Source organism: Polypterus senegalus, chromosome 9 (assembly GCF_016835505.1).
Source record: "Polypterus senegalus isolate Bchr_013 chromosome 9, ASM1683550v1, whole genome shotgun sequence".
Taxonomy (NCBI): domain Eukaryota; kingdom Metazoa; phylum Chordata; class Cladistia; order Polypteriformes; family Polypteridae; genus Polypterus; species Polypterus senegalus.
The window spans coordinates 58,613,385-58,638,808 of record NC_053162.1 but is presented as its reverse complement, the minus strand read 5'-3'; the positions used below and the strand labels follow the sequence as shown (position 1 = coordinate 58,638,808).

Sequence of the window (25,424 nt, the reverse complement as noted above, 5' to 3'; positions counted from 1 at the left end):
ACTTTTTTATATGTTTTCCTCTGTCCAATCAGCTTTTTAGTCAACTTACGTTGTTCCTCCGAACAATGCTTGGAACGGCCTATTTTACTTAGCAATTCACAAGGGAATATATTCTCTAACAATGTGTGAAACATTTGCTTCCCTTCTTCCTTAATAAAGGACATTTAATTACACCTAAGAATGAATAAATTCTTTAATTAAACTCTGCACTATAATTTTGAACACGCCCCTGTCAATGAATGAGACAATTACTCAGAACAATCAGTATGCATGTCATGACAGCAGGGGTCTGTCGTTTTTCTATTATACTACTAACATCTACAAGTAAATTATTTGCCATGCAATAATATAACTACTAATAATAACACAATGGTTCGTAGTGCTATTTTTAACATAACTGCAGAGACGCTAATTTTAAGATCGCTAGAAAAAAATAATGTAGCGTTTACAAAATGAGATTGTTCTAAACTTTAATCGACGCGGGCGCATGGGATGCATCTTTTTTTCCCCAACAGCTAAAGAACCATCTCAATTTAAAAACATGTTTCATTAATATCTAAAGTGAATATATCAGAGAAAAATACAAAAAGTCAAGATAGTTACAAATTAATATTCCCATCACTACGGTGGCCCCAAAAGACAACAAACTTGAAACTGACATTGTCATCGGTCCGTCGCGTTGCTCCCGAACAAGTGTTGCTTTGCCATGGATGGGTCGCACCTGCGCGCGTTTCGCTCGTCTAGCAGCGCCCCCACCCGGTGCTGTCAATTATCCTCCGCATTTCTGCTAGGCGCCAATTTAACGCCTGCGGTTTCCTGTCTCACCTCGAAGCGGGCAGTGATGGCGCGTAGAAGGATACAGAGACGTGAGCAAATGGGTGATGAGGAGCTGGAAAAAGATTTATTGGAAACGAGAGACCAAAAGATCAGACTTTTTCTGCAGCAATTTGAAAATGAAGGTAATTAACAAGGAATTACGTACATGAGATGTGTAGCGGGCGCAAGCCATTTTAAGCCAGAAGAAAGACCTGCTGTGCAGTGCAGAACCAACCGTAACAAATACATGTGTTTTTATCTCCCCTCCGACCTAAAGTTTCGGAATTAGTTATTTTGACCCGGAATTATAAAATCATAATAATGGACGTAATATTAGAGAATTTGTGACTAAACGTTCTTGCCTGGCTTAAAAGTGAAAGATTGCAACGTGTACTAAAATTAAACGTATGATTTAAGCATTATTGGAGTTTAGTGTGAGTTCATTATATCACCTGCTAGATCTATCACTGATATTCCCTTTTTTTGGGGGGGGGAGAGGTAAGAAAACCTGTTAACAACCAGAAGATAACCCGTCTAGTCCCCATTCTATTAGCCGTTCGAAGAAGTTTCGCCCACTGCATCAACCTAATGAAAATTAAGGGTCGACGCGAATGGTTTCATTTCGATAGCTCAGTATGCCAAGATTTCAGCGTGTGTGGACGTTACTGAAACTGATGGTTAACTTGTATAAAATCTAATTTTTCAGTCCATTTAAGGAAGCCCCTCTAGCAAAAGCATTCATGTGGAAATTGGGAGCATTTGATTGAATTTATTTTAGCTGGAGTTGTCAGTCTTGTTGCAGGTACACACTTTTCGTTTTGTTTTAATCTATATATATATATATATATATATATATATATATATATATATATATATATATATATATATAGTTTCATGACATGTTAGGCATTTTTCCAGCTTTTGTACAGTTGCTAAAGACTGGATCATGATGCAAATTTCTTGATTACAAAGTCCATGTGAGTAAGTATGAATTTAATCACCTTTTGAAATTCTCACCAGGCCAAAGTGGTACACAAGATGAGATTAATAGCGCTTTTATGTTAATTACACTGTCTGCCAAACTGTAAGTATATAAGTAATGGTGTTGTATGTTACATATGAGAGAGAACCATCAGTGGATCTCATTCTGTCCAATTTAAGATCTTCCCAGTCTGTAGCTCTATGACAGCAGCTTTATTTTACAGATTTGGTTGTTGCCCAAGATAATTACAGCAGTTGTCTAATCAGTGCTGTTTTGTGGGTAGTGCTAAGGAGATATTTTAAGTTCCATATCCCAAGTTATGTTACCTATTTGTAGTTTTCTTGAGGTATTTTTATTCCTGATTGTTCTTATTTGTGTTTAATTTTATGCCCTAGGTTCTGTATTTTTTTTTTTTTTCTGTGCTTTTATTCCTGTTACAGAACCTTTGCCGTGCTCAAACCACCTAACAAAAACTCAGTGTATCAAAGTTTTATTATAAACTGCACTCGATCAATGATCAGGCTCATGCATCACAGATTCAGCAATCTTGGGTTTGAATCATCTGTGCTAGATACTGTTCTACCTTGCTGTTGTAACGTAAATCTGTATTTTCATAATTCAAATAAACAAATTTCTGCCAGGATTACAATTTTTGGAATGAGGGTGCTTTGTATACAGAAATTGTAATACAGTTTCAAAGAGATGGCATAACAATGTTGAAAGAGCTTTGCTTAGAAGTTTTCATTAAATCTGTTCAGCAATCAAAATCATCTAATGTAAAACAGTTTTGTTATTTGCTTATCATTAAATTGTATTTCATAGTTTGGCAAAACACTTTCAATTTTTTAGTTTATATAAAAAAAAAAAAAAAATCGGCCTGATGTATTTGGTAGCTGCTAATCATGATTTTTTTTTGTGTGTGTGCCTGTGTTCTAGCAAAAACACTGAATATTTAAATTTTAAAAAGAACCAAGTTTTCTTGTACAAAATGTCCCATATACAGTAAACTTATGTTTTGTTTCTGCAGCCAAACAAAAAAGATGTGAACAAGAGAAGTATTTGGAAACTCTAGTGACCTCAGCACAAAAAACATTCAAAGTCGAGATTCTGAAGATGCCATATTCTCTACAGAAAACACTTTTGAAAGATGTGACAGAAAGTAAGTGTTCTTGATATTTTAACAAAAGGTAAACTTGAAGTAAACTGATGAGCTACCATTCTGTTGCATTACAAAATGCTGCACAAAGGAAATGTGTCTACAATGTGTGTAATTGAGGATTCTTTCCTCCAGTTTTGCCTTTCACATTAATAATTTTACTTCTATTTCTTGGGATTGATTTACTAATCTAAATGGAGCAGGGAGGCAATGTAAAAGTCGTGTTTTTTTTCTTAAATTCACTGGTAGGAGTAACAATCTAAAGATTGATCTGGCTTTCATAACTAGCTAAAACATTCAACGGCTTATTGTAGTGCTTCCATAGTTCAGTCTTACTTGGTTTTAGATTTTCATCCACACCCTTTTAATTGAACTCCTACACTAAATAAGCTATTTTCAATATTTTGGTGTTAATACAGAAATGACAAAACTAGGTTTCCTAAATTTTTTTTTTGTAATATAGCAAGCATTTCTGTGTGTTTCCAATAATTTCATATTTTTACTTTATTGCAGTACAGTTTAAGGGAGCAGGTTTAAGCACTATGGCAAAAATACAAACTTCTAAATTTATTACAAATATCACTACTGTGCTTTTCTGAATGCAGAGTTAGAAAAAGAATTCTAAAAAAGTGGTCAGGTAGAGGGGAAAATGACTTGCTGATTAAAACTAGTTGAGAGAGAAAAAACTGTAGCCATAGGGGTCCTGCATGACCGACCTTCGAAGTCACTGGCTTATTGAATTGTAAATTGGAACCTTTTTCAGAAACATTAAAAAGTATATTTAAAAATGGGAACTCCTCGCAAATGATTTTGACTCTTATGGTGGTTTTGGTGAAAATCCAGATATTTGGCTTTCAGTAACCCCTTGAAACCCTTTTTTGATACAACTGCACCCTCCCACAATAAATGAATAGTAGCAGCGGATTTTGAAGCTTCTCCCTGCCCCCATGACAGATTATACGCCTGATTAACATTCTACTACCTCTGACTTGTATTCAGCTCATGTGTTCAGTGGTACATGGGGTAGTGAAGTTGTGTTTTTTTGTCTGTGTTAAGAGGGCTTGGAGAAGGTGTCCCTGAACTACAGAGTTTAAAACTTGGTAAAATTTAAGAGAAGTATTTCTTGTGTGTGGTTTGTTTTGTAGGGTTTTTTTTTTTTTTCTCTCTCCTTATAATTGGGTCCAGAAGCATTTGGCCATTGATTATAATTTTGTCTGTGTGCTACCACAGTGGATTTGAAATGAAGCAGTCAACATTTGACTGAAGTGTAGGCTTGCAGTTTTAATTTATGGCGTTTAACAAAAACATTCTATGAGCCGAACTCCCACCTTCGGCAGAACTTCGACCACGTCCCGAGGGAGGTGGGGGACATTGAGTCCGAATGGGCCATGTTCCGTGCCTCTATTGTTGAGGCGGCTGACCGGAGCTGTGGCTGTAAGGTGGTCAGTGCCTGTCGCGGCGGCATTCCCCAAACCCGTTGGTGGACACTGGCAGTGAGGGATGCCGTCAAGCTGAAGGAGTCCTATAGGACCTTTTTGTCCTGTGGGTCTCTGGAGGCAGCTGATAGGTACCGACAGGCCAAGCGGAATGCGGCTTCAATTGTTGCTGAGGCAAAAACTCGGGCATGGGATGAGTTTGGAGAGGCCATGGAGAACGATTTTCGGACGGCTTCGAGGAGATTCTGGTCCAGCGTCTCAGGAAGGGGAAGCAGTGCAGTGTCAACACCGTATATGGTGGGGATTGTGCGCTGCTGACCTCGACTCGGACGTTGGGGGAGTACTCAAGACCTCCTCAATCCCACTAACATGCCTTCCATGAGGAAGCAGAGCCTGGGGACTCTGAGGTGGGCTCTCCCATCTCTGGGACTGAGGTCACCGAGGTGGTCAAAAAACTCCTTGGTGGCAGGGCCCCGGGGGTGGACGAGATACGCCTGGAGTTCCTTATGGCTCTGGATGTTGTAGGACTGTCTTGGTTGACACGTCTCTGCAACATCGCATGGACATCGGGACAGTGCCTCTGGATTGGCAGACCGGGGTGGTGATCCCCCTCTTTAAAAAGGGGGACCGGAGGGTGTGTTCCAACTATAGAGGGATCACACTCCTCAGCCTCCCTGGAAAAGTCTATTCGGGGGTTCTGGAGAGCAGGGTCCGTCGGATAGTCGAACCTTGGATTCAGGAGGAACAGTGTGGTTTTCGCCCTGGTCGCGAACAGTGGACCAGCTCTACACCCTTAGCAGGATCCTGGAGGGTGCATGGGAGTTTGCCCAACCAGTCTACATGTGCTTTGTGGACTTGGAAAAGGCGTTCGACCGTGTCCTTCGGGGAATCCTGTGGGGGTGCTCGGGAGTATGGGGTACCGGACCCCTGATAAGAGCTGTTGGTCCTGTACAACCGTGTCAGAGCTTGGTCCGCATTGCCGCAGTAAGTCAGCCCATTTCCAGTGAGAGTTGGACTGCCAGGGCTGCCCTTTGTCACCGATTCTGTTCATAACTTTTATGGACAGAATTTCTAGGCGCAGCCAGGGTGTTGAAGGGGTCCGGTTTGGTGGACTCAGGATTGGGTCACTGCTTTTGCAGATGATGTTGTCCTGTTTGCTTCATCAGGCCGTGATCTTCAGCTCTCTCTGGATCGGTTCGCAGCTGAGTGTGAAGCGGCTGAGATGAGAATCAGCACCTCCAAATCCGAGAGCATGGTCCTCAGCCGGAAAAGGGTGGAGTGCCCTCTCAGGGTTGGGGGAGAGATCCTGCCCCAAGTGGAGGAGTTCAAGTATCTCGGGGTCTTGTTCACGAGTGAGGGAAGAATGGAGCGTGAGATCGACAGGCGGATCGGTGCGGCGTCCGCAGTGATGCGGGCTCTGCATCGGTCTGTCGTGGTGAAAAAGAAGCTGAGCCGTAAGGCAAAGCTCTCAATTTACCAGTCGATCTACGCTCCTACCCTCACCTATGGTCATGAGCTATGGGTAGTGACCGCAAGAACGAGATCGCGAATACAAGGGGCTGAAATGAGTTTCCTTCGCAGGGTGTCTGGGCTTTCCCTTAAAGATAGGGTGAGGAGCTCAGTCATCCGGGAGGGGCTCAGAGTAGAGCCGCTGCTCCTCCGCATCGAGAGGTGTCGGATGAGGTGGCTCGGGCATCTGATCAGGATGCCTCCTGGACGCCTCCCTGGTGAGGTGTTCCATGCACGTCCAACCGGGAGGAGGCCCCGGGGAAGACCCAGGACACGCTAGAGGGACTATGTCTCCCGGCTGGCCTGGGAACGCCTTTGGGATTCTCCCGGAAGAGCTGGAAGAAGTGGCCGGGGAGAGGGAAATCTGGGCTTCTCTGCTTAAGCTGCTACCCCCGCGACCCGACCTCTGATAAGTGGAAGAGGATGGATGGATTCTATGAACCATGTAGAAAAGGCAGACATTTTTATCAATGTTTCTTCTCCCTACTTTAAGGGCTTTGAAAATATTTGGACAAACAAACACGATTATGAACATAATCATTGTTGAAAATCCTTTGCATTCAATAACTGCCTAAAGTCCCATGGCCTATTCCAAGTGCTGGGTTTCCACATTTCTGATGCTTTGCCAGGCTTTTACTGCAGCTATCTTCAAGAACTGCTTATTTGTTGGACTTTTTACCTTCAGTTTTGTCTTTAACATTGGAAATGCATGTCCCATTGGGTTGAGGTCAGTTGATTGACTTGGCCATTGAAGAATATTCCACTTCTTTTCATTGAAAATGCTTGGTTTGCTGCCACAGTATGTTTTGGCTCATTGTAATTCTGTACTGTGAAGCGTTGTCTTATCAGTTCTACAGCATTTGTCTGAATCTGAGCAGATAGTATAGCCGTTTACACTTGAGCAGTCCTCCTCCAGATTTTGTCAGTAGTCCTATCCTCAAACATCCATCGCCCACTACCATTGGCAGTCGCGCATCCCTGTGCCATAACACTGTTTACCATGTTTCACAGATGGTATGGCATGCTACGGATCATGAGCCTTTTCTTTATCATTCTGGTACATATTTATATATAAAGTTTTCTTTCAACAAATGAAATCAAGATTAATATTTTCTGGTAGTCTAATCTGTTGTTCCTTTGCTTTCAGATTACCAGTGGTTTCCTCCTTGTGGTAAACCCTCTGTATTTACTTTCGTGAAGTCTTCTCTTGATTGTACAGCTTGACAGTGATAAGCCTACTTTCCAGAGAGTGTTCATGGTTCAGCTAAATGTTGTGAGTTAGTTTTTCTTCAAGTAAAGAATTCTGTGATTGTCTAGTCCAGTTGTCTTGCATGGTTGTCCAAGTCTTCTTCTGGTGTAGCTGAGCATGCCGGTGCATTCCTTCTCTTTTAAGAATGTACCAGATTGTTGATTTGACCACTCCTGGGGCCTCTTGTATAACGACTTGCATGGAATTCACACTAAAATGCGATGTACAGACAAAACTGGAAATGTGCGTACACAAAAAAAAAAACTTCAGATGCATAAAACTATGCGTAAGCAACGTTTTATGCATTTTCCCATTATAAATCCCAATTGATGTCAATTTTCATGCACGTGCCTAAAACCCCACTATGACTCCTCCCAAAATTTCACCTGTTTGGATATGCAAATCAATATAAATAGCCCCCTCTGTTTTCTTAAAAGACAATGGCAAAAGGAGATATTTCGGCAAGTGCGAAAATGGAGGTCCTACTTGGTGACCTGGAGGCAAGGAAAAATGTACTATTTGGTGGCTTAAGCAGTGTTATAAGCAAAAAAGGACATTGAGCTCCTCTGCCGGGCTGTGCCACTCCAAAGTTCAAGTACGGAAAGTCACAGAGTGCCCAAAATTAAAAAAAAAAAAAAAAGGTTGGATATCAAAGTTGAAAGATGTGAAAAGGTGTGTCACAGCCCCCCCGGAGATTCAACACTATTGAAGGAGGTAGCGGAAATTCTGGTCTCATACTTTGAAAGGCAAGCTGCTTGCAGTTATTGGTGGGAAAGTGGGTCTCTGACATCACCGCAGATGAAGGGGAGTCCCCCCTTCCCATTATCCATACTTGTGTAAATTAATTGCATGTTTGTTTAATAAGACAAACAGGCAGCAGATGAGGTATTGCTCTTTATTCTGTTTCAGACAGTATTACAAAAGGTGACTCTAGGCGGTGATGGTGCTGCTGTTCCAGGCACATCTTCGGGCATTGGATGCGCACACACCCTTCCCTTTGAAACCGTGTGCTGATGGGAGTTCTGTTCTGGAGTCACAAAATGCAATAATGGATGCTTCAAGAGATGTGGCCAATGAACTAAGGAATATAAATGCTGTATTGTGTGATATTGACCACTAATTTTAAATGTATTGGTTAAAAAAAAAAAAAAAAAAATGCTGCATCTTTTTGTGTGTGTGTGGTGTGTTTTTTTTTTTTTTTTTCCAAAACACTGTCCGATTTGGCTGATCATTTGGCGGAGTTGGTTTCATCATATATCTCTGTGTACAGGAAAGCTACAATTGCATGCCACATTATGCAGCATACTATATGCTTGCACACTGTCTGTGGACTATAGAGCAGCACATGAATAGAGAGGAAATTCTATTTACATAAGCAAATTCATTCTTTGAAGGCGCTGTTATAGCAATGTGCGTGTAGTTGACCACTCTGCCATACAACTGGTAGGCATGACTCAGTGATGACTAAGAAATACCCAATCGATCAGCCAGTTCACATTGAAAAGCTCCTGTGGCTAAAAACCAGAGGTTGGAGAGAACTTGCAAAGGAACAGGTAGAGCACAATTCCTCAGTCTGCGTTAGTAAAGCCAGTCCCAATTCAGCACACAGCTCCAAGAGGATAGCTCTTGGAAATCTAAATTGACTTGGAAGCTAGTCATCATCATTGGGCAAGAAATTAGTATGATCTCTGAATATCCACTCTCTTATTCTTCTGTTTGTAGTGTCTTCTAACTATGCTGAAGCAGCCATGGTAATTGGAATAGTTTGTAATTAATCTATACAGTATAATGATGCACAGAATGGACAATCAAGTGCTTTAAATTTGTAAATTTCAGTGTATTTGATAAAGCCCACATCATGGATGCAAATCCCACACAAACATTAGCACTGTTTTGACATTGGGTGCTGCCCATCCACAAAATCAAGTGAAAACGTGTGTACGCTTGGTCTGAGACTGCCGTGAAAATGTGCGTAGCTTTATGCCAAGCATAGTTTTTATATATTTTGATGTTGCGTATGCCCTTTTCCACGCTTACATTTTTGTGTGTTTGCACAGTTTATACATGAAGCCTGTGATGTTTCTGCTATGTCTTGGATGGGTTTGTTTTGTTTTCTCTGCCTAATGGTGGCCTGTGTGGTGTTTTTTTTATTGCATGGACCGCTCTTTTGGACCTTTTTGTATTGAGTATTCACAGCTACAACTGTAAATTCCACACTTGGAATGAAACTCTAGATCTTCTACCTTCTTAATAGCCAGGTGTGAGCAGGTCTTTCATTAACTATGGAACAGCTTTTCAGTGAATTGTCCAAATACTTTTGAGCGCCAGAAAATGGCAGGACCATGTACAGTATTTGTTTAAACCATTTGAATTAATGCTGAAAGCCTACACTTCAGCCCTGTAACTATTTGCCACCACAATGGATTTGAAATGAAGACTGAGCCAAAATTATGAAATTTTGTCACTGTCCATTACTTGTGAACCTAACCGTATATGTAAATGTTATAAGTGTAAGACCTGCTTTGTATAGATAGCTTAACAGTTTCCCTCCTCATTTTCTAGCAATTTATTTTAGTTTGGAATTAAAGCCAAATATAAAATGGTTTCATTGTATATTTTATCTTAACTTTCACAGAAAACAATAGTTATTCAAACCAAAAGTTGCTATAATATCAACAGAAGTTAACTTTGAATAAGTAATGGACAGTTCTTTCTACAGAAACCAATTTGGGGAAAAAATGTAAGCTTTTGTTAAATTTTGCCTAAATCTGTTAGACATTTATAAATGTTAACAGGGCTATAGTTCACTTTTTGTTCTCCAAAAAAAAAAAATGTTTGCCCCCTACCTTCTCCAGCTTACAGGATTTCCTTATATACTGTTAAGTGTGTGACAGATCTAGCTTTGCATACTGCACACACAGGAGGGAAACAAAACCTCCACCTTAATAAAAGGACAAGTATCTGTGTGTCTGTCTGGTTGCTATGTCTCTTTCATTCCAACAGATGGTGTATCACAAACAATTGTAGAAATGCATTTGATTACTGCATGTGTTACAAAATACATTGAAATAGATGGTGCACTGCAAATGTTAATTCTGAAGTCTACATTGATTACTTCGATTTCAACTCCTCTTAGACAGGTAGCACAGCTGGTGATGACATAATTGAATAAATTCTAGATCTAGACGTTACCTGTTACTGTTTTGGAAGCTTCAAACATGGTTAAGTATAACCTGGAAATGTATGTGTGCAGTGGCAGACTACAGTTGTACTGACTGATTTGCAGTTAGGTGTTGAAGTTATGTGAAATATCTGTCCTAACTAAAGTGTAATTAGGTCTGTGGTTGCAAATTTAGTTTACAAAGCTGCAATCAAGTAGTGTTAATTTAATGTAGGACCAGTGACTATAGTGTGTTGGTTGTGTTTTGTTTTGTTTTTTTTTTTTTTAAACTGGAAAGTTCGCAAACCTTGTCCTGTCGAACATTAGACCTTGCAGAGCGTGGTTTCTGAAAAATGCTTCCTATGCTTTATTTTAAATGTTGAAAATGAGCATTTTAAGTAAAATATGATCAAAAAGGCTGAGTGTGTTTTTGTTTCTTTGACAGAAGCTAACCCAGAGGTTATGGATATTTTTGATGTAAGTATTTAATTTTGCAAACCTAGTGTTACTTGAAGATTCTGCATTTTTAAGAACCTGATGCAGCTTGCATGTGCCTCCCTTTAAAAAGTGTTTTTTTTTATATATATATAAAGGAAGAATGTCCACAGATGAAAACTGTAAAAGCAAAAAGGAATAGAAAGGGTAATTTCATTAAATGTCTTTGTCCTATTTTTTAAAATGATTTTTGACGGTAATTTTGTCTTCCATGATTTTGTTTGTCAAACAGTTACACTTTTAAGGTATTTTACATTATTTATTTTTGCTCCTTTAAAGATGCTGTTTCCCAGCAAACACCTTCAAGTCTTAAAAGAACACTTTCTGTTCAGCACAAGCACACCGTAAGATCGTTTGCTACGGTAACAATCCTAATTTTATATTTCTTAAAATATTATATCATAAATGGATTGCATTGAAGTAGTATATGTGATTTAATGTATAGCTTCTTGTAGAAGCTAACAACAATGAGGAATGTTCTTTCTACTATACTATATAATTGTGTTCCTGATTGCATTAGGATTTGAACAGTTTTGCTTCCAGTGCATTTTTATTGGGCAGGAATATCTTAAATATTTGAAAGTCTATGAAAAAAACATGCTCTATTTGTTTTTTGTTAAATTGAATTCCACATTTTTCTATACTACCCCACCACCATGCTCCAATTATACCATAAGAAAAGTCAAATTGTAAGCTCTAGGTGGTTTGCAGGAAGGGAGGAGTTAGTTTAATTAGCATATTATTAGCAGAGTATTGTAACGTGTAACAGTTTTTTACCATTATTTGCTTTTATGAAAGACGGCTTCCCCCAAGCATTTTCTGAAATGAAGTTACTTTTATGAACTAGATTCTTTTTTTGGTTTTCAAGGTGGGTGTTGACAGCTGCTTATTAACTTAAAGCCATTATATAGAGCCCTTAGTATGTATATACTTAAGAATAAATTCTTTGCAATGCTAAAGGTGTAGCTGGTTATAAAAATGCTTGCTGTATGTTGCCCTTATGCATATGACCTGGTTTGGTTCTTTACTGAACCAAATTCATCATGGGTGACCTCGTTGTACCTAAACCCAGAGATCTTTTAAAATTCATCTAGTAAAATGAATTGGGATAAAACTGTGGCTTTCCAGTTGCTTCATTTCAGCTAAGATAACATTCAACATTTCTCAGAGCAACAATTAGATAAACTTGAATGCTGAAATTAACTCAATGCCTGGGGGTCTTAGACATTTATGCTATCATTTAATATTGTAAAAACAGAATACAGTACTTAGCATATAACATTTCAAGTACAGTAATATTGTTTGGACATTTTGCCCAATTCAACAGCTTACCCCACAAAGTTTACACAGATTTCACTGATTAAAGGTTTATACATTCATTCTTTCAGCAATATTCCTCCATCTCCCTTTTCTGGGTCACGGCTGCTGCTGTATTACTCCTAATCCCTCAGATATGCAGATAATCTTCATGCACTTCCACCAGCACCTCTTGCTCTGCTGGCATGAAGGTTGTTCCATCTGCTTCTAAGACTTGTAGTCTATTGTTGATTCACTGTTTGCTGCTCATCTTGTTCACTGCAAAATTTACAAACCCTTCTATTTGTTAATCGGGATCAACCTATCCAGGATTGCATAAGTTGACTGAAATCTGGTATTCTGGAACCAGCTATCTGCAGGTGCAAAATGTGCTATAGGAAGCCATAGTTTATTTGAAATCCATAATTATCTTTCTGGAGCAGACCCCATCTTATTTAAATAGTGTTTGTTTTGGGTCTAGAGTGTCCTTTAATCATTCTTAATAGGGCCATGGTTTTAAAACTTCAAGACTGCCCATTTTTAATATAATGAAACATCTCTCAGCAGTGTTACTTTTTAATAGTGAATTCCTATATTGAAAAAATCTTAAAGCAATGTCTGAAAATGTGATAACATTAGTAACAATAAAACTGAATTTGAAGCACCACCCACAAGTAAATGTTGATTAATTCTGCATCCCTTACAAGTTCATAGATTTAGAACCATGAGTGTGCTCCGCACACATGAAGGTCATGTATAAGTGAGCAAGTATCAGAATATTTGTGAATCTAGTCTAAAATAGAATAACATTTCTATAACCCAACATACAGTAGTTAAAGGTGTCTGGCAGAAGATCATTCTGCATTCGTCTCCACCTAAAGCAGAAGTGTAATGCTATTTAACCTATAGCTCCCCATTTACATTTTTAACTTGCATGTACCCATCCTCCAGCCTGGGGCCAGTGACATTCTCCCTCACTTACAACCTGTTCCTTCTCTAGCACCTGCAGATTTGCATCTTGTTCATTCAGTCTACTCTACTTTTAATTATGTCTGACACGCATTTGCCATTAGCCCACTATTCAGTCTGATTCAAGCACATAGAAAGTACTGTATGTTAATGAGCCAAAAAAGTATACTGTTCATAAAACTGCATCCATTTTTCAACTGTACTGTGTTCATTATTTGTTGATGTGTTGTATAGCATAAAATTTTGACACCAGTACTACATCATTTAAAATGGTAATCCATATTTATAATTGCACCAAGAATTACAAATGTCTAGTTGATGCACAAATTGGGGGGGGTTATAGTAGCTGTGTATTTAATAGCAAAACGGCTCTGTAGTACAATTAATGATTAAAAACTGTAAGTACATGTATATTTACATTTAAACAGTGTTTAATTTCCAGTATTTTGTGTGCGTGTGGTTTTTTTTTGCTCAATCAGCTGCTACCTTGCTGCTGCCATGCCGCGTGATCTGCATTTCATGCAGCCCTTTAAACTTTTTTTTCTGTCTTGTTTTTTCCACATGGGTTATATCCTCAACTAAAGCCTGGCTGCTGCAGTGTAAGAGAGAAGAAAGAAACTTAGTTATTACTGAAAAAGACCAAATGCTATATTTTGCTCAGATCTGACTTTTATACAGAGACCAATAAGCATATGCCCTACAATCTTACAATGACCACTTATTTTTTTTTTTTTGATTAGATAATACAACATTCCATCTTCATGAGTATGTTGAACAATATGATACACAAATGTAAACTATGAAATTGTATCATATATGCAACATTAGGGCTGGTCAATTTGGACTTTAATTGCCACAGCATTTTTGGGTCCAAATTGCAATATCTCTTCTCTAAACTCCTTAAAGATTGAAGATCAGTACCAAACAGACGTGTGTGTACAGGTGTCGGTCATAAAATTAGAATATCATGACAAAGTTGATTTTATTTCAGTAATTCCATTCAAAAAGTGAAACTTGTATATTAGATTCATTCATTACACACAGACTGATGTATTTCAAATGTTTATTTCTTTTAATTTTGATGAGAACTGACAACTAATGAAAGTCCCAAATTCAGTATCTCAGAAGATTAGAATATAAATTAAGACCAATGCAAAAAAAGGATTTTTAGAAATGTTGGCCAACTGAAAGGTATGAATATGAAAAGTATGAGCATGTACAGCACTCAATATTTAGTTGGGGCACCTTTGGCCTGGATTACTGCAGCAATGCGGTGTGGCATGGAGTCGATCAGTCTGTGGCACTGCTCAGGTGTTATGAGAGCCCATGTTGCTCTGATAGTGATAGTGCTCTTCTGAATTGTTGGGTCTAGCGTATTGTATCTTCCTCTTCACAATACCCCATAGATTTTCTATGGGGTTAAGGTCAGGCGAGTTCGCTGGCCAATCAAGAACAGGGATACCATGGTCCTTAAACCAGGTACTAGTAGTTTTGGCACTTTGTGCAGGTGCCAGGTCCTGTTGGAAAATGAAATCTGCATCTCCATAAAGTTCGTCAGCAGCAGGAAGCATGAAGTGCTCTAAAACTTCCTGGTAGACAGCTGCGTTGACCTTGGACCTCAGAAAAAGCAGTGGACCAACACCATCAGATGACATGGGACCCCAAACCATCACTGACTGTGGAAACTTTACACTGGACCTCGAGCAATGTGGATTCTGTGCCTCTCCTCTCTTCCTCCAGACTCTGGGACCTTGATTTCCAAAGGAAATGCAAAATTTACTTTCATCAGAGAACCTAACTTTGGACCACACAGCAGCAGTCCAGTCGAGACGCTTCTGACGCTGTCTCTTGTTCAAGAGTGGCTTGACACAAGGAATGCGACAGCTGAAACCCATGTCTTGCATACGTCTGTGCGTGGTGGTTCTTGAAGCACTGACTCCAGCTGCAGTCCACTCTTTGTGAATCTCCCCCACAGTTTTGAATGGGTTTTGTTTCACAATCCTCTCCAGGGTACAGTTATCCCTATTGCTTGTACACTTTTTTTTTTTTCCCTACCACATCTTGTCCTTCCTTCTCCTCTCTATTAATGTGCTTGGACACAGAGTTCTGTAAACAGCCAGCCTCTTTAGCAATGACCTTTTGTGTCTTGCCCTCCTTGTGCAAGGTGTCAATGGATGTCTTTTGGACAACTGCCAAGTCAGCAGTCTTCCCCATGATTGTGTAGCCTACAGAACTAGACTGAGAGACCATTTAAAGGCTTTTGCAGGTGTTTTGAGTTAATTAGCTGATTAGTGTGGCACCAGGTGTCCAATATTGAACCTTTTCATAATATTCTAATTTTCCGAGATACTGAATTTGGGACTTTCATTAGTTGTTTATTTCTTTTAATTTTGATGAGAACTGACATTTGAAATACCTCAGTCTGTGTGTAATGAATGAATCTAATATACAAGTTTCACTTTTTTTTTTTGAATGGAATTACTGAAATCAACTTTGTCATGATATTCTGATTTTATGACCGGCACCTGTATATACATGTTTTCTATACAAGTCCAAAACTTTGTTTACGTTTTTTCCCCAATAATATCATGAAACATTAGTGAAGGCAAGCCCACCCCCCTAAATTTAACAATTGCACAAATGTCTATCTGCAGTGGGCTGGCACCCTGCCCAAGGTTTGTTTCCTGCCTTGCGCCCTGTGTTGGCTGGCATTGGCTCCAGCAGACCCCCGTGAACCTGTAGTTAGGATATAGCAGGTTGGATAATGGATGGATGGACAAATAGCTATGCCTTATAGAAATGGTCATTTTGAAAACTTTTTTTCCTCTGACATCTAAATTAAAAAAATGGGTGAATTTCACTTGTATCTGATTTTTGCATTGAATGCATTGCCTGCCTTGCTGAAGTCTGTGTCTGCCTGTCAGTAATGCCTGCTCGCTCTTCCTCATAATTTATAGTAGGGATGTACTGATTGATGGGCTGATGAGCTAAGCTGGCAGTGGTGTGTGTGGTGTGGTGTGGTGTGGTGTGGTGTGGTGTGGTTTGTTTGTTTGTTTTGTGTGGTGGTGTTTTTGGTGTGGGTTTTTTTTTTTTGTTTGTTCACACACAAAAGACTTGATCGGTAAATAGGCCATTTTCAGCCCCTGGTTTCCCAAGCTTTATAGTAATTTTAGTTCCGTTTCTCCCTTACAGAAGATATCATGGTAGAACCAGCATGCTAACAATAGGCTTGTTGGCTTAACGGCACAATATATATTTTACTTAAACCTGTTAAGCATGTTAGTTTTGTATGTTCTTGTTCAGCACTTCTCATTTTGTTTCACTACCTTATCTCTCTCTATTCCCCCAGACATCCTCAAACCTTATTTTCGGTTTTTGTGCTGATGTGTGTGTGTCTTTTTGTGTTGTGTGTGTGTGTGGTTTTTTTTTTTTGTTTTTTTTTTTTTGGACACTTTCTGGGAGGAGGACTTAACTATTCTAGGTTTACATTGGATTACTGACACGTTTTTCTTTCGGATCCACAGGGTCATGCTGGCCTCTACATGTGTCTGGCAAAGGGTAAATGTGCTACTCGGTGTCTAACACCACCAACTGCATTTATTAGATTAGTCAATAATATTTATCTAGGTTGTGTATTTGAAACCTTTTCCTTTAGTGCACTTGCAATTGATAAAGTTGCCAAATAGCAGGTGTATTTAGCAGAATAAGTGATTGTATTTATCTGTCCTGTTGGAAGAAATCCTGTAGCTCTAATGTTCATCACAATGCTAGTCACTAGGAAGACTTCTGAAGTTAATCTGCTTTACATAATTTAAAGAACAATTGCTTCGGGGGAACTAAGTGAGTGTAAATGGGTTAATTACAGCATGGTACGGATATCTTGTCCTGCTCTGCAGTTCCATAGCGTTTCTTTTTCAGGTGTGCATGTATGGAACTAGTGCTGTTGTGGAACATCATCGGGTTTTTTTACATACTGAATAAATAACTATTCTGTCAGTTTTTGTAGTGAAATACTCCAACACAGAGAAGCCTTTTGGAAGATATTTGGGGGAGGGACCTTAATCTACAGAATGTGATATAGCTGCTGCTGTGAAAATGTATAGTGCATTGTAGCACGGTGACACACCATTTTGTGGAAGGGGCAGGGACAATTAATCGACTAAGAAAATATGAGTAGGGTGTTTTTTACATCAATTTATATTAAATAACTGTAGCAGCCCTAAAACCTCCATTACGTTTAACTTGAAAATGGCTGAAAGACTGAAAAATCCATCGATATCTAAACATTTCTGCATTGTGACTGTTGGGTGTGGCTGATTGAAGTTCGCCTATTAAAGCCCATTCTTAATGGAGATCAGGGATAGGGTTGTGGTGTTTTTTTTGTTTTTTTTTTTTTTTTTTGGTTTTTTTTTTTATATCCATTAAACTAGTACTGGTCATAATATAAACAATTACATTAACCTTTATTTGTGATGATAAATACTTTATTCATCCTCTCAGGGAAATTTTGCACACCTTCTCACTGCCATTTGTCTCGGTTTCCTTGCAATATTGTAACTTGTGTATATAATGTCTTAAATCTAACAAGAAATGTTCCCTGACTATTCTTGTTTTGCAGCCTTCTAGTAAAGCCAAATCTCTGGCAGACTTGCATTCCACTAAGAAAAAGGTACAGCAGTTACCCAGGTAAGGATAAGCAGGACTATTCCTGTCTTGTTTACATCATCCTAATTGTTGTTTACCTGTTATTTGCAACTTCAATCATTGCCCAGGGCATGTGGCATCTTTTATCTCATTCCTGATCCACTGTTTCACTTTTTGTAACCTAGGTTCACCTGGCGCCCTCCTCCATATGCACCGCATTCCTCATCTTTCTCATTGCATATTGTATAAGCCAGTTTGTTTGTCTAAATATTAATCCTGTCCCCAAATATTTTCTGTGCTAGGACTTTCAATAATTCGGCTTGTGTCTTGCCAGTGTGACCAGCCCTATGGTGACACTGCAGCTGCAAAATACTTCTCAATTAGGCGTCCCCTCGTGTGTGTGTGTGTGGGTGTGTGTTGGTGTGTGTTTGGGTTTGGTTGTATGTATGCATTTTTAATTTACTTGGATATGACTCAAATTAGTGTGGTGTTCTAGGAATTCATTGAGATCTAGTCCAATGCAGTGAAAACTATATGTATGGCACATTGACATCACAGTTATAGCACAACTTGGTTACCTCCTCATCGGTCTACCTTGAGGACCCTTTTCCCTACCCCCCTCAGTTTTCTTCATTCAGTTAATAATTGGATCAAATTACTGGAGGCTGCACTAACTTATAGTATATTACATGCAGCCTACTCTTGACAACCCTCTTGTGTTTATAATAATGGTGCAGTGTTTGAATGTGGTTAAATCTAACAAATCTATGAAAACATTGAGGACTTGCATTTCCAAGATAACTAGCATAATATTGTGACCTTACTTATAAACTGTATATTCAGCATGTGCTAATTTTTTTTTTTTTTCTTTTTCAAACCGTGCTTTCTCTCTTCTAAACAGATCTGCAACTTTAAATAGAGACAAGGGGTACAGCAGCTTACCCCTCTGTATTAATCAAGATATTCCATTTGCAAATATACCAACTTCTAAAGGACAGGTAAGAGTTTAAATTTAGGAAGATAAGTGATATAAGTGGCAAGATTAGTGACACAAGCTGCTGTTTTGATTCAAGTTGGTTTTTAACTATCCACTATGCCCTTGCAAAGGTTTCTGTGTGCTAAAAATGCAGAGGTGCATCTGTATTTTAGAATTGTGGTAAAACTACATATAAAGTACCCGGAATCGGGTGGTGGGTGATACTAATCCCTATAAAAGGCGCTTCAAACTTTTTTTTTTTTTTTTTTTTTTTGTCTTGTCAAAAATCACTAAGTACCAAAGGCCCGAAAACATAATTTGTACCAGCTTTTTTTTTTTTTTTTTTGTAGTATCGGTAGTAAGGTAATGACCGCCTTTTTGTTTTCTGCATAACCTTCCTATTTCTAGAGGCTCAAATGAATTTGGAAATTTTGACTGACACTGTCCCATAGCCAGGTTGGAGTAGTTCCCTCATTATTTATTTAATTAATTAAATAGGTAAAATGTCCGGAATTGCTTCCAAATGTGGAATATGTATTTGGAAGCATTTGGACCTCTCAATATGAGGACCATTGAGCTAACCATGCTAGTAAAAGCGGGCTATTACTGGGCAGAGAAAACAAAACAAACCCTTTAGGGCAGGGGTCCTCGATCACAGTGCTGGAGGGCCGCAGTGGCTGCAGGTTTTTGTTCCAACCCAGTTGCTTAAGAAACACTTATTGCTCAAGTAACACTTCTGCTTCACTTTAGTTGTCTTGCTTGTTAAGATGTTGAACCCTTATTGCTTATTTTAGTCTTAAACAGCTCTAGTCTTGGTTTTTAATTGCTCTTAATTAGCAATAACATGCAAATGACAAAAGAGACCAGCATTTCTCCATTTAGCTTGTTACCATTTACACCTGTGTGTATTTATCATGCACTATTGGATTTAATAAAATACTTGGAAGGAAAGTGAAGAGAAAGTGAAAGACTGAGTATTGCTCATCCATTTTATACTTCAAATCATTTGGAAGATATCCTTAAAAAGGAAAAAAAATCTAGGATATACGAATGGCCTGACATGGCAGAGTTAAAGCATTAACAAGCCATGAAATTGAATTATTGGGAAGAATTATTTTCTAATTAAGTCAATGAGTTGGAGGAAAAACCTGCAGCCACTGTGGCCCTCCAGGACTGTGATTGAGGACCCCTGCCAGAGGCTGCCTTAGGGGTACGTGGGGCCTTGGGCAAGTGTCATGTGGGGCCGAGAGCATAAGTGTAGGCATTATACTGTACTACCACGCTCACGGGCTTGTCCGCCTCTAATGCTGTACGCCTTATTGTTAAAAAAAAAAAAAATGGTGCCTTATGTAGGTACCATTGGCCGTTTTGATTACATTACATATTGTAATTGTTCTTATATTGGTTTAGTGGCCTTTAACCAACGTAATTATTCAGAAACATTTTGCACGCAAAATTTAACAAACTAGATAAGTCGTTTTCTGCCGAACCCGCTGGAGTCGGCAAATTTATTTAATTCCGGAGAACCAGAACACTTGTAATAAAACAAACACTTGCCAACGCCCTGCCGAGGACCACTCTTTTCACCCAAAATCAAACATGATTTCTAACTCTATTTCGACAAGAAAGATGAGTTGATAAGGCCATTTGGAGACCCCAGCATGGTATTGGCGTCGCCGCCTTTGCTGACCCAGTGTAAATTTGAAATTGAAGGGCGTAATTATTACTGTATTTTGAAACCAAAAATGTCGTGCTAAGAGCTTTCTTGGTTATTGGTATAGATGCCGGGAAAGGCTTCTAAAGTAACAAGTCCTCGTTTATGAGTGGTTTCCGAAGAAATCCACCACGTACCGTATTTCAGTCTATAACGGATTTGAATGTCTTGCAGAGGCCCTGCATATTTGTATGATGAGCTGACGGTGACAAAAGAATCTCCTATCGTGGGGCCCCCCTCAGGCGCATGGCCTGGGGTGATTGCCCTAGTCGCCACCCCCAAAGGCCGCCTCTGCCCCTGCTTTAGGGATATGGCAGAAATGCATGGAGTGGTCAAATCAACCATCTGGTACATTCTCAAAAAGAAGGAATGCACTGGTGAACTCCAACACCAGAAAGTCTGGAAAAAACAACAGAAGACAACTGTTCTGGATGATTACAGAATTCTGCCCTTTTGAGGAACCGCCCTATTCAGAACATTTTGAACAAACCAAGAACACTCGCCAGGAGGGTAGACCCATCATTGCCAAAGTCTACAATCAAAAGAAGACTTAATGAAAATAGAGAGGGTTCACCACAAGGTACAAACCAGTAGTAAACCTCAACCATAGGAAGAATAGATTAGACTTTGCCAGAAAAACATTTTTAAATGCTTGTCCATGTCTGGAACAATTTTCTTTGGACTTGCTGCAAAAGCAAACCAAGTGCTTTTCAACACAGAGTAGTGGAATATTCTTCAATGTCAATCAACTGACCTCCATCCAATGGAATGTATTTCACTTGCTGAAGACAAAACTGATGGGAGAAAGTCCAACAAACAAGCAGCACCTGCAGACTGCTGAAGTAAACGAAATGGGGTGGTGGTGGGTGCTATGAAGAAAAATGACTGCCTTTCCTAAACTAATATATAAACACCTTTTAAAGGTAACGGTTTAAACTTCAACCTCATAATTTGCTTAATTTCGAATCCATTGTGCTGGCATACAGAGCCAAAATGCTCACGGTCCAAATACTTATGGACCTAACTACAGTATGTCTTGCACCTTCTGCATATTCAAGTATAGAAGGCATTAGTGTATACTGCATGAATAAACACTGGGGAAAATTTAACAATTATGTCCCATAGGAATTTGTCACCCCTTTGTGTTTTTTTGTTTTTTTTTTTTAGCCTCTATGCTTATTTGACAAGAATGATGTAAATTTTGACCTGATTGATAAGAAGGCTTTACAGCATATGCAGGAGTTAATGGTGAGTAATGCATTCTGATGTTGAGCAGATGACAGAATGAGAATGAGCCACTAATTTTTCTTTTACCGTTGCAGAGTATGATGGGGCATTTGTGCAGTCAGGCAAAAGTCAACCAGCTTTAAGGACAGTGTGTGTGTGTGTGTGTGTGTGTGTGTGTGCGTGTGCCTGTGGAGTTGTGTGTTGTGTTTTTTTTTTTTTTTTTTGTTTTTTAATGTGAGCTTTTTGTAAATAAAAAAAAATATATAATTTTTCCTCTGGTCTGTTGTGGACTGTTTCAGCAAATTTGTTTGTAGGTTTTTAACCTTTATAAGTAATTTCCGTGCGCTTCTCAGTGTATAAATTGTTAAACACAAACCAGTTGCTGAATGCTTCAGTCCATTGTAACTGTTGTGGTTTTTCTCCTTTTGGAAATCAACCACCTCTAGCATAGCTGTCAAGGGTATGTGAATATCTATAAGCACCCTGTATATAACTTTAGTTTCACTTTTTGTACTATCATTAACCAGTTCCTTACTACTGTTCAATTTGCCAAGAAACCTCATGGACCAGGTGACCTCATAGTGACCACATTTTTTTGCTATGTTTGATACATTTTAAACCTCTAAACTAATGCAGTGATTTTGTTTATTTTTGTCAGTATGTGATGAGGAGTTACCAGTATTTCTCTTTTGACACTTATTTGTTACTACCAAAAATACTTAATGCCATGTATGCTACCTCCCTGTCTCATTAAAGTATAAATGTGGATGATAGGTTTCCCATATCCACCCACCCCCCCCATCTGAATTGTAATTTTATCAGAATTTTAATTGTGGATTCTAACCACTCCATCTAGCTTCACTCTAAGCATTGTCCCCTAAATCATCTTTTGCTTGATCGAACTTTCTCTTCAAATCATTTTCCCTCCAAGAGAAGTCCTCAACCTGTGACCTTATGATACTGAAACCCTAATTCATACTGGAGTGGACTAAAAATTATAGAAATGCATAAAAATATCCTGGACCTAATCAGCATCTTTTTTTCAGTCTTTCTTGGAAGTTTGTAATGATGTCATACAAGTGCTCCAGTGGGTTTAGTGGTATGTGGTGGTTTTTTTTTTTTTTCCCACCATTTGTAAGGGTGCTTCAGTTCTTGGAAAGATGAAGGGCAGGGCTTAAAGGTTAATTTCCAGTGTATGGCTGGTTTTTTAGATTTTTTTTTTTTTTTTAAAAAAACACCTTTTACTAAAGTTCGCGTGACTATGTATCAAAGCAACACTCTGGCTTTTGGTTTTCAATATATTTTCACTACCCATTCATTTTTCTTAACCTGCTTATCCAGGGCAGTGTCACAGGCAAGCTGGACCCAATCCCAGCAAGTAAGCATCAGTTGGATATCGGGAATGACACCTGGCCAGTCCATCACATGGTAAACTGGTTCCATAGGGCCAATTTAGCAATGCTAAATCACCTAACCCACATGTCTTGAGACTGTGTGAGGAGGCCAGAATATATAAAGGAGACCTGGGAAGATTATGAAATCTCGGTACAGGGGCCCCCTGGACAAGAATCCAGGTCCTCTTACTGCAAAGCAGCAGTGCTATGTCTTCTACTACCTGATATTACAGTGATATCCAAGTTTACGCCTTTCATTTTATGCGTTTTATCTTTATCCTCTATTGCAAGGATCCTAAAATGTGGCTGTAGGTTTGTTTCAACCCACATTCTTGATTAAAAGTGGAATGTTTCTGCTGAAACAGTATTTGCTTGAGTTATGTTTTTGTGCTTGATTTTAGTTAAACTTGCTTAAGAGTTGACCCCTTCTTATTTGCTTTTATTCTTAAACTGACGCATCTTGTTTTTAATGGCTTCTTGTTTTCTTACTGTGCTACCAGTTAACAATAAAACGCAAATGAGAAATAAGTTTCCAGACTAACTCGTTCTTGCTTAAAACGTGTTTTTCACTTTTCCAAATGTTTCAATAAAAGTGTATTTTCACAACCTGAAGGATGGCCCTTTTCTTTGTTGGGATTTTGTCTAATGTGTGTGTTTTAAATACACAAATCAATGGTGGAGGTCAGTTTATAAGACAGTTGTCTGAAGGTTAATTGTTTTGTCTCCTTTGTACAATTAGAGCTTCCTTGGTACATGGACTGAATACAGATGCAAAAAGCATGCTTTAATTTCTTTTCTTTTAAACTTTTTTTTTTTTTTAGAGGTTGGGAGCATGTGCTGGAAACTTAATGCTATGAAATAAAAATACCCCCTAACAAAATTTAACTAGTGAATATTTTTGTAAGGCACTTGACTGTTAATCAACAAAATTAAAGGTTAAGCTTTGTGCTCTCCTAAGATTGTTCCAACTTTTTTTTTTTTTTTTTTAAAATCATTGTACAAAATTGTGACTGATGAGGAAGATTGTGCTATGAAGTGCAAGATTAGAATTTCCAAAGGACTCTTTGAATTTCTGGAGTCCTTCTGTGCACCTTTTTTGCTCAAAGTGACCATAACTGGAGGTGCTTCACCAAGATTTCCATTGTGATGTGTCAAGGCATTGACTTGAGCCTGCATATCAATGAACTGAAGATGGATATGGTGCACAAAACCAAGTACAGCATTGTCTTCAAGTGTGAAATTCATGGGGCTGCTCCTAGGGGCTACCCTAGCTGTGAAAATAAATGATCCCTGAAGTACTAAGCACTGTAGTGCACTGTTCAAAAATAATTCTATTTTAAAGGACTGTACTGTATCTTATGAAAGTGTGCATAATTTTCATTCATTCTTACCTAAATTGTTCTTTTGTATGTAACCTTCTTTGCCATGTAAAGCACCTTTGGCTACAGCCTTTGTATGAAAATGTGCCATAGAAACTGGTTCTTGTTGCACTATTAAGCATTACATCACTGCCCTCTGGTGGAATAATGAAAGCTTTGTATGATGATATCACAAAATATGAATCAAAAAAACATCCCTAAAACTAACTAACTATTTTGAGTATATGTTAATATTTTGTGTATTTAAGGGGAATGGACGAGTTCATTTCAAATTGCTTTTTCTTTGTAAGGAGACTCTAATGTGTGGAATCTAGGGCTTTACTTTTCATCTTTGGTACATGTTTACAAAAAAAAAAATCAAAAGGTAAAGAAAATGCAAGGGCAATCCAATTGTACAACTATCAGTGATTCCTGATTACATTAATGTAAGATTGTGCAGTATATGCAGAATCAGAACATTTGCATGTTACCAATAAACTTTTAAGGGAAAAAAGTTAGAAAATGGGAGCATAGTTGTTGCAAAACAATGAGAGCAAATAAAGTCTTGCTATTCAGAAATGGTAATCAGGTAAACTGTTGCTTTGTATTAAGTTTTGTATTGTAATACTTGTTTTTTTTATTGCTCTGGGAAGTGGCAGCATATTGCACATTTAAAAAATTTCACTGTACTTGGACCACCCTAGGGTGACAAATATTTGACAAAGTTTTTTGGTGTTGATCGGCATTCCAACCATTAGATTTGAAGCCAGATTATCAAAGCACAATGTTATTAAATTAAATCTTTTGATAAACTCAAGCAGTATAGACCCAATGAATTAATACTAAAACACAAAACAACAAAGAGGTTTGCTGGCTGTCTTGTTTTATTTTTTTCTGGCTCACTCCCTGTGCAGTTACAGCTGAACTGTTAACACTGGGCCTGTCACTTTCACATGACATCACAGACACACTACATACTTGCTGTAAATGCATAGCAAGGACCAAGCTTGACATTATGTGAAAGTTTTTGGATTCTACTTGCA

The 25,424-nt window shown here is 38.6% G+C and overlaps 1 protein-coding gene across 3 annotated transcripts; it reads left to right on the top strand.

Annotated features, from left to right (window-relative positions):
* Positions 1-249: 249 nt before the first annotated feature.
* On the top strand, positions 250-25,358 carry cdca9 (cell division cycle associated 9). 3 transcript variants are annotated; one of them, XM_039763132.1, is made up of 9 exons: positions 250-959; positions 2,826-2,957; positions 10,754-10,785; positions 10,902-10,950; positions 11,083-11,165; positions 17,687-17,754; positions 18,614-18,710; positions 21,570-21,650; positions 23,845-25,358. In XM_039763132.1, the coding sequence occupies exons 1-9, from the start codon at positions 707-709 to the stop codon at positions 23,878-23,880; spliced, it is 831 nt and encodes a 276-aa protein (XP_039619066.1). In that variant the 5' UTR covers positions 250-706; the 3' UTR covers positions 23,881-25,358. The 3 variants fall into 3 exon arrangements, with proteins under 3 accessions (XP_039619066.1, XP_039619064.1, XP_039619067.1); XM_039763130.1 differs by lacking the exon at positions 23,845-25,358 and adding an exon at positions 21,725-22,740 and having other exon boundaries at positions 664-959; XM_039763133.1 differs by lacking the exons at positions 250-959; positions 23,845-25,358 and adding exons at positions 1,369-1,618; positions 21,725-22,740.
* Positions 25,359-25,424: the final 66 nt, after the last annotated feature.